This window comes from Ascidiella aspersa, chromosome 5 (genome assembly GCF_963924565.1).
Source record: "Ascidiella aspersa chromosome 5, kaAscAspe10.2, whole genome shotgun sequence".
Lineage (NCBI taxonomy): Eukaryota > Metazoa > Chordata > Ascidiacea > Phlebobranchia > Ascidiidae > Ascidiella > Ascidiella aspersa.
This window is the reverse complement of record NC_139451.1, coordinates 5,027,094-5,036,279: the sequence shown is the minus strand read 5'-3', so window position 1 is coordinate 5,036,279 and position 9,186 is coordinate 5,027,094. Positions and strand designations below refer to the sequence as shown.

The 9,186-nt window shown below is 35.5% G+C and overlaps 1 protein-coding gene across 1 annotated transcript in view; it reads left to right on the top strand.

Annotated features, from left to right (window-relative positions):
• The first annotated feature begins 2,367 nt into the window (after positions 1 to 2,367).
• The window catches only part of LOC146141572 (uncharacterized), a 44,380-nt gene continuing 37,561 nt past the window's right edge, over positions 2,368 to 9,186 (top strand). The window contains exons 1-7 of the mRNA XM_083390185.1: positions 2,368 to 2,475; positions 3,132 to 3,213; positions 3,934 to 4,030; positions 5,358 to 5,455; positions 6,898 to 6,972; positions 7,392 to 7,487; positions 8,803 to 8,934. Of these exons, the coding sequence (XP_083246311.1) occupies positions 2,450 to 2,475; positions 3,132 to 3,213; positions 3,934 to 4,030; positions 5,358 to 5,455; positions 6,898 to 6,972; positions 7,392 to 7,487; positions 8,803 to 8,934 (606 nt within the window). The 5' untranslated portion in view covers positions 2,368 to 2,449. The remainder of the gene's footprint in view (positions 2,476 to 3,131; positions 3,214 to 3,933; positions 4,031 to 5,357; positions 5,456 to 6,897; positions 6,973 to 7,391; positions 7,488 to 8,802; positions 8,935 to 9,186) is intronic.

The following is a 9,186-nucleotide window of genomic DNA, read 5'->3' as shown; positions in this document are numbered from 1 at the left end:
GCAGATTCCGTTATTCGAACGAAAATTCTGATTATAGAATTACCCTTAACTAGATTTTCAATCTTTACATTAATTCTGAGCCAAACAAACTATTATTTTTGAAGCGATTTCTTTTTTATAAAATATATCTTTATGAATACCAAAGCCAAATATCTGGATCATATGGTTAGAAGTTCTAGCAAGGATATGCAATCCGGTTTTCCTGTTCTAATTTGCATAAAATTAAATGTTGAGCGTAAAACTCGGCCTAAGCGGGACGTCGTTCTACCAACTGAGCTACACAGGCTAAAAGGGAAACAAGTCGAAAAACAAGTATACGACTGTTGCCTGCTGCATCTTGTTTGTAAAACTAACCTGTGGTAAAGTTCGAACTCATAACCTCGGCAAAATCGGGACCGTCGCTCTACCAACCGACACAGGATCAGAGAGGAGCGAGTCAAAAAACAACCATAGCGTCGTTGCCTGCTGCATTCTGTCCAGTATTTCTCAACCGTTTTTCGCCGCGACCCTTATATTAAGGGTAAGTAGGACACTAAGCTTTGGCGACCAATTGTTTTTTCTTGTAAGCGAAATAAAAACTAGCTTTATGTAAGCGAACAAAAATAGGCATTAGCTTAAGCCTTAAATAATTTAGAATTTTAATGATTATTATATGACATTATTTGTATTGCTTCCCCGAGTTTCTTAATTGAAAAATCTTGCTTGGAACCAATCTCAATTAATATAAACACGTTAACTAATGTGGTCAGCGACCCAACCAAATCAAACAGCGACCCATTTTGGGTCGCGATGCATAGGTAGAAAAGCACTGTGCTAGTACATACAACATCAATCTAAGGGGATCAACATCCCGTATTTTAGCAAGTGAAACATACATATAGACAAAATGTATTCTGTGATCAAGACCTTTTGGAGTCGTTGCCTCTTGTCCAAAAATATTTCGTTTTTCACCAATATCCGTTCCCTGGCAGTTAATTCTCATTCAACTCCGCTAATGAGCTCGTATATTGTTGGCGTAGCGAACGGCGGTCGCATTATACAGGTTTATGGCGCAATTTGGCCGCGGGCTATTGGCATATTTCGGACGCCGTTGCTCGCGTAAAGGGCAAACCCTAGAACTCAGGTTAGTCTTGTCTAAGCGAGGGTCAATTGATGTTTAAGACCTGAGTTACAGAGTTCAATACAAGCTATAAGGATGGCTGAATAGGTTAGGATGGTTGAGCAATGTGCATACACCAGGGTTGTAATGACTCAAGTATATGACAAAATAACTTGATTTGACTTTTGGACAAAGGACTTGGGTCGAAATAAAGTGTTTTCATTTTTATTAAAAAAATTGATATATTTATCTAAAGTTTTGCACGTAAAACATTTTGCTTGCAGTATGCTGAGTTTTGGTTGTTTTTAGTAAAAGGTATTGCTCATAATAATCAGACTAATTTACCAATTTAAATAGTTTAACATTCTTTCAAAAAAGGACTTGGCTTCGACTTAAGTAATTTAAAAATGACTTATTTATAACACTGGTGTACACTGCAGCTTGGATATTGGTGGATTTTTTTGGGTGAAATTAATATCACTGCAGTCAGTTGCAATCTAATGACTGGAGCGGTTAAGGTTGCTGTGTACACTGTAGGTTTGCATATTGGTGGATTTTTGGGTCTTAAACCAATATCATTGCAGCCAGTTACGATCTAATTGCTGGATATGTTAGGATAGTTCTGTATTCTGTGGCTTTGGATAATTTTCTGGTGTTAGACAGTGCTTACATTAGTATCAGAGCAGTCAGTTGCTATCTGAGCAATCTCATTTTGAAGCACAAATTTCAGAAGGCTTTTTACTGTTTTGGCAAAACTGGTATATTAATGGCAGTTTTACAAGGACAGAAGTCATTGACTTAAGTCAAGTCAAGTCACTTATAAACAGTGAATTAAGTGCATTAAAGTCAAGTCAATAACTTGAGATATTAGAATACTGACGATAGAGATATTATACGTCAACGCGAAATATGGGTCTTATGTTTTTCAAGGTTTGGTTTTAGGTCATTGCAAGTGATAACCAAACAGTATCTCCCACCTATTCCAAGATATCTAATTATTTACCAACTGTTTCGAAGTTAAAAATGGTCTTATTACTTTAGCCCAGTGATTCTAAACCTTTATTCTCGTCTACCCGAATGGTAAACATAGATACAACAGCGAAGCTTTGCCATCAAAATCAGAGAAATACCGCTTTATTCTATGATATAGCAACAATTTTAGATTCTGGTTAAATCACATAATTTCGAAACTATTCGGCCTAAATTTAGTAATTCACTTTTTCTAAAATAAAAAAGGACATTTTGTGGTTGCAGACAGGCGTTGGTAGGTTAAAACAAACTGTGTGATGTCATAATGGCTTCGGATGTACAGTCAAAAATTCTCAATCTGACGTCACAATCAAAGCAAATATGAAGCAGTGCTATCCGACAGTCAGGTAATGTGTAGGCTTAAACTTGATTTAATGACTGGCATTCGCGTTGGAATGTTCGAGTTAAAAGTGGCAGAACACGTTTTGCTATAATTTGTTTGCGTCGGCCAAGATTGCCGTCGGCTCTTCGTACTATTTCGGCGAATTAGGCTGTTGTCTTTCAAGTGCAATTTATTCAATAATATATTCTAAAAACTAAGTTCAAAAACTTAAATTATTTTTTTTTATCGAAAAATGAATTTATAGAAAATGACAGTCTTGCAACAATTCATCTCAAAAAGATTTAATCAAGTAATTTTGGCTGAAACAACCAACATAATAAAAATACAGTGTATTCAACAAGTCATTATGAAATGGCTGAAGTCCCAGTCAAGTAGTTTGTAAAATAAAAACTTTCAAGGTTTTTTTTACAGATTATTAGGAATTTTATTTTGAGTTAATTAGGGTATAGTTGACTCCAATTGTAAACCTACTATTTATTAAAAAAGTACTTTTGAAGGGAAAATATTAGCTAAAATTCCTAAATTAACTCGGTATCGGATCGGCACCTAGTATCGGGAGCGTATCGATACTACCAATTGGTATCGGGCATGAACTCCGATCCGATACTATCGGACATTTCTAATTACGAAAAAGGGCATCATGAGTTTTCTCCATTAAAGGTGTTGCGATCCCTGCACTGGGAACAAAAAAGCTGGAAAAATTCTAAGACTGCTGTTTTTGGCTTTCAACATACTTCTATGGGTAAGCATTTATTCCGAAGTAGTGCGATAATTTTTGAACCTGGCAAAAACAGTAAAATTTTGTTAAATTTACACGTTAGGTCAAAATTTGTTAAAACTATTTCAGGTCAAAATCGTTTACAAAATACACAAAGATGGCTAGTTTACAAAATCAGCGACAACTGTAGTGACCTTTTTTGTGTCTTGGCTTCAGATAGTGGCGTTTCTCTGATTTGAATTAGGCAGTATTTGCCAGTGACGTGCGGTGAGCCTTTATTTATAACTTCAACTTTAGAGCTTTACACTGCAAGAAGTCAATGTACACGCACATTTTTTTTACATAAACCCTAAAAAATAACTGAAAACGCAGTTTGAGACTTGCGTTGTTTAAATCGATGTATTTCTAATAGGTTACACTGCAAAAAAATCTCTTTAGGTCGAAACTTTTTAAGGGTCGAAATTTCTCATTGTTTAAGCTAAACCCTAGTAATGAGTCATCTTGTAGAGTTTCTAATGTTTTCACAGCTTTACTTATAGTTAGGCTTTGCCAAAATCAGGTCGTCCAATATTGAAAGCATGGTTTTGCAAATAAGCTTTTATCTCATAAAGAAAATTGGATAAGAGGTATGACAACGCTTCTAAAATTAGTGGCAACGCCTTATTTCTCAACAACAACGTGTTTGATCGTTGGAAAGGTCATTTTAACCAACCTTGAAATCCGACACGACGTTTTGTGTTTTAGTTCGCCGGCTGCGCAATCCTGAGCGTGGCGGTATGGCTTCTCTTCATCGACCACGCAACTACGTCATACTATTCGACCTTCGCCCCAATGACAACTGGTCAGTTAGAAATTAACGTAGTTTCAATTAATGGGCTTAAAATTTCGATGAGTCTCGAGTCGGCCTAAATTTATTACACGTAATACATTTATTAACAATAAAACTCAAAGTTTAAAAACCTGAGTAAAACCAGGATCACACATTTTTAAGAGAATTACATATATAAAAAGTATATATATACTTTGCTTTTAGGAATGTACGATGCCAGTATAGGCAAAATAAACCGTCCTTTAAAAAATGTGTGATCCTGATTTTACTCGGGTTTTTAAACTTTGAGTTTTATCGTTTATATACGCGTCAGTGGAATTACAGTTTCCCATTTTGTGGAAAACATTTGCTCAGAACCAATCCTTATATATCTAACCATCTAAAACAGGGTTTCCCAACTTTTTTGGACCACGGACCACTATTTGTAAATCTGTTTTTTCGTGGACCGCAATACACAAAGCAAATAATAAATATAACCGAACTTTAATTATTTACGAAACTGACAACATCAATGGTACGAATGCCATTGATTCTTTCTGCTTCGTTTCACTAAGTTTTGCGTAGGCAAATGGTTGGAAATTTGGAATGATCTGAACAAAACCGCAAATTCCGAGTGGCGATAGTATTATATTATTACGTCATAGACGAGGAATACGAGAATCTTTGGTAAACAGCTTTTTGACTACAACAAAGGCGTAACAAGCAACATTTACGATACTGGATAGCAAAAGCTTTTGAAATTATTAAGATGTGAATAACTGCGGCAATCATATATGAAAGAGTACGTACTGTACAACGTATATGTGCGATTTTTCGTTTCTTGTCATATCGCCACAGACCACCTGTGCAGTCGTCGCGGACCACCAATGGTCCACGGACCACAGTTTGGGAAACCCTGATCTAAAACTACAAATATAAACAGCGACCGAGTTTTTAGTCGCGACGACCCGTGGGTTTAGAAACACTGCCTTACGCTACTTAAAAGTCTAGGCTAATATGAAACACCTAGGTTGTCATTACTAATCAAAGTGTTTCGTTTAACTGTTAAACTTTAAACGTCGAACCAACTTTGAAAAATTAAAAGGGGCCATGGAGTGAAAAGTTTGAGAAGCCAATTTAAAAAAATTGATTTTTTTAATTGTATATAGTGTAATTTTTCGCAAAATTGAACCTAACTGTTTCTACACATTAAGATTGATTTGCCTTTTTACACAACGTCAAAAATTAGAAGATAGCACAAATTGCTAGCGCAGGAAAAAAAAATTTGTTACTTGGCTAAGCTCTTATGGTATAAGTAATGAAGCACCAAATGAATTTCTTATTATGTTGGTTGTTTCAGCCCTGTATATTCTCCTGACGGCCGGAATACTATTCCTTGTGATTTCCTTCATTGGGATGTGCGGGGGGAGTAACAAAAGAGAAACTTTTCTATCGCTGGTGAGTTGACAAAAAAACCTATATCGAATTTCATTTTTATACTTTCTCTATTATACGGTCGAGTACCAGGGCTTGGTTTTAAACTGATCAACTAAGGCGTCGTTTTTTTTGAAAAACTTATCGTCTAGTTTTGGAGCATAATGGTTGGAGGTTGTAGTAAGACGTAATAAGAATATCAAAGCCCATACAGAAGTAAGTATCATGTTGAAAATGAATAAAGAGTTATTCGAAACGTCCAAAATGATACTTACTTCTGTATGGGCTTTGATATTCTTATTACGGCATATCGTCTAGTGAAAGATGGTTTACTTTTTTAAATGAAGTTAAGCAGGCGAATAGTATTTATGAATCATAAAAAATAACTTTGTGGCAAGTTCTGATATTTCAAGCCGACATAAATTCGCGAAACTCGTCGAAAATCGCCGGGGAAAGGCGCCGCGATTTTGCAATTTGGTCGTAAATGTTTGAGCTGCGTGGATGTGTAATGCGATTGTTTCGCATGCAATTGTAATGCAATTGTTTAAGAGGGTATTGGGATCACGTTTGAACCATTCGGTAAGTTATTTTACACTTTTTAAAAAAATGCTTTCGGTGATTAACCGGCAGGGCTGGACACAGGATTTCTTTAAGGGGGTGCCATAATTTTTTTTAGAGATGGCGCCATAAAGTTGCGTCATAACTTAAATAACCTTAATAACGCCACACAGTTAAAGTTTTGTGCTGGAGAGGTGTTATTTTCAATCAAAAGCTACACTACAAAGATGCTATCGATTTGAACAGAGCAAAAAAAAAACACTTTTTTAAATCGTGTAAGTTTCCAAAACTTTTATGCGTCGATGGGACGCAGGACGCCATTGGGTCAAATGCTCAAGCATATTAGATCACGAGTTGAGATCAAAATAAGGCTTGGAACGCTCTGCCACATATTGGTGCTCGATTTTAGGTTTAACTGAAAATTTTACTTCAATGCTAGACGAAAATCAAATTACGAATCAGTGGTTGTGTTTAAGGTTTTTTTTTGTTTGTTTGCCGAAAGATTTTGGCAAAACCAACATAAACCCACTTTAATATTGGCTCCCTAGATATTCTACTGTGACCTTGCAACTCCTTGAAACTTCAATTGCGTTTGCAGGCATTGCTTTACAGCTGGACAGTGTTGAAATGACTTAAGTCAATGACTTTTATTTATTCCATTTAAGTTATTATTTATGTTGCGTTTTCGACATTTTAAATTGGTATTGGTCAAAATCGGACGAGTTTAACAATTTTATTGATTTCACGTTTTATTTTTAAGTCAGTAACTTGACGTAGAGTTGACTTGCTATCATAATGACTTGACTGGGACTTGACTTGATATTTTTTTGCAAAATAATGAACTTGACTTAAACAGTCATGAAACGTTACTTTTTGCTCTTACGTTTTATTTTATTTTATTTTTTCAGTCTCTTCTATTCATCTTTCTGGTCACAATCGCGCAGGTGATCGGAATAATTGTTCTCACCTACCAACGAGACACGGTAAGTGTTTAGAAGAATGTGAATATCCCTTAATAATAATAATGAAAATAGAAAGCGCACACACATAATTATGCAAACATTGGTATAATGGTTGTTGCTCGACTAGCTCCTCCCTCAGCCTGTATCGCACAGTTGGTGGAGCGAAGTTTCCGGTATGACCGAAGGTCGTGAGTTCGAACCTCACTGCAGGTTGTATCGTCTATTTAATTTTGATTAGGTAACTCGGAAATTGAAAATTATATTTTTGCAAATAAAAAATAAGTTAAGTCAGTGAGTGTAAAAAAATTAACCTATTTTGTTGAAATTTATCAAACCAAAAAACGTAGCTTCAACAGTTTTAAACTGTTCTTACTTGTTGATTTGCAATCCTCCAAAAAAAACGGTAAAAATTATAAAAAAATTACAATATCTTCTTGCAGGTGGTGGGCCAAGCTGACCAATGGTACAGGGACATTTTCATCGGCTATCCAGTTTCAGATAAGGATAAAAAGATTGTCGACCATTTCCAGAAGTCGGTAAGCAACATCTGTCACCAATTGACGTTAAATAGTCCTTCCATTAGAATTTGGAATAACCGATACAGTATAGGATCAAAGGCGATACCCGATGTTAAGTGGTAGAATCAGCACTCGTCCTATACTATGTGCATATTGGTGCCGATTTAGACTTTCACATTTAGTTTAGCACATCTTAGTCATGGTTTGCCAACTCAACGTTTTCTGGCGCTGGTCTAGAATTCCCATCACATGTTCGTCCGGCGGTTTATATTTCTAACATTAGTTGGGGTTAAGGGTGCGAGTTAGCGTTTGGGTTTGGGTGGGCCAAGTAGCAATTTTAATTTTGACAACTCGTTTCGTTACGGCTTTAAGTTTTTTTGCAACCTGAATGAAAAACTTTCAGAAAAGTAGACAATTTCGGTATTTATTAAAAATGTTATAGAAAAAAATTATAGGCCTTTATATCAGGATGTCTATATAAATTGTATTTTGTCTAACAGAGTTCGAATTTAAAAGATAAAACTAAGTACAGAACTTAGTAAAGCGGAACTTAGTTGTTTGGATGATATATGATAAATATATTTCATATCACTCAATTTTAAGAGCGAAATATATTGATCATGTATCATCCAAACAAACTTATTTTCGGTTTATTAAGTTCTGTATACTTGTATAATTGTGATATGCAACCAGAATCGTTTATTTTTCACCGTTCGAATTTAGGCAGCTTCTGTAATTCGAAAGAAAATTGTTTGGAATTTATAAGATTACGCGAATTCGTTTTAATGTCCACTCTTCGAAAAAAACAACTAACGTTTCTATAGGGCAGTGACTCGCAGCCTTTTATGGCTTACGGCACTCCTCGAAAATAATAAATAGATTTGGGACACCCCGACTGGAACTTTTGTTGAGTATTTACTGAAATGTCACTATAAATGGAACTGGAACAACAGAATCCACTTAAAATATGCAGAAAAATGTCATTTGACATAAAGGTCTCTAATTGTACAAAAATAGTTGTATCAAGAAGCTTACCAATTGAGCAAAAATCAGATTCCTAAAAATTCTAAAATACCTATCGGCGCCGCGACACCCCGGTTGAGGTTTTCAAGCCACTGCTATACGGTCAAAAAATCTTTAAAAAATTAAAAGAAAAAATCTCCTGTTTTCATCTGAAATGTTTAAAGAAAACTAACTTTCAGCAAATTTGAGCAAACTTTTAGCTAAATTACTCCCCATGTTTTGGTTTTCAGCTAAAATGTTTAAATAAAAGTAACTTTCAGCAAATTTCATTAAACTTAGACAAAATTAACCCCCAGTTTCCTGTTTTTAGCTGAAATGTTGCGGACTGACAAAACCCAACGACTTCCGTCATCGCTTCTCGAACGTGACGTCACTTCCTGCCTCGTGCTCGGGAGAAACAGTTCTGCAACCCATTGTCATCACACAAAGGGTCTATTCCGAGGTCAGTGGAGCAAAAAAAAAGGAATTTGAAAAATGATTTTTTGTAAAAAACATGATTTGTTGTAAAAAATGTAAAAAACAGCCGACAGCATAAGGTTTAATAATGCCTTTTTTTCAAATAAAAAATATACGTAGAGGCTAACTGAAATCCACAGAAATAATGAAATAAAAAAAAATGAAAGGATAGAGATGTTAGTGATACTATACGCTGACACACGGTCACTCGAAAAACAACGCCTTAAGTTATATGTTA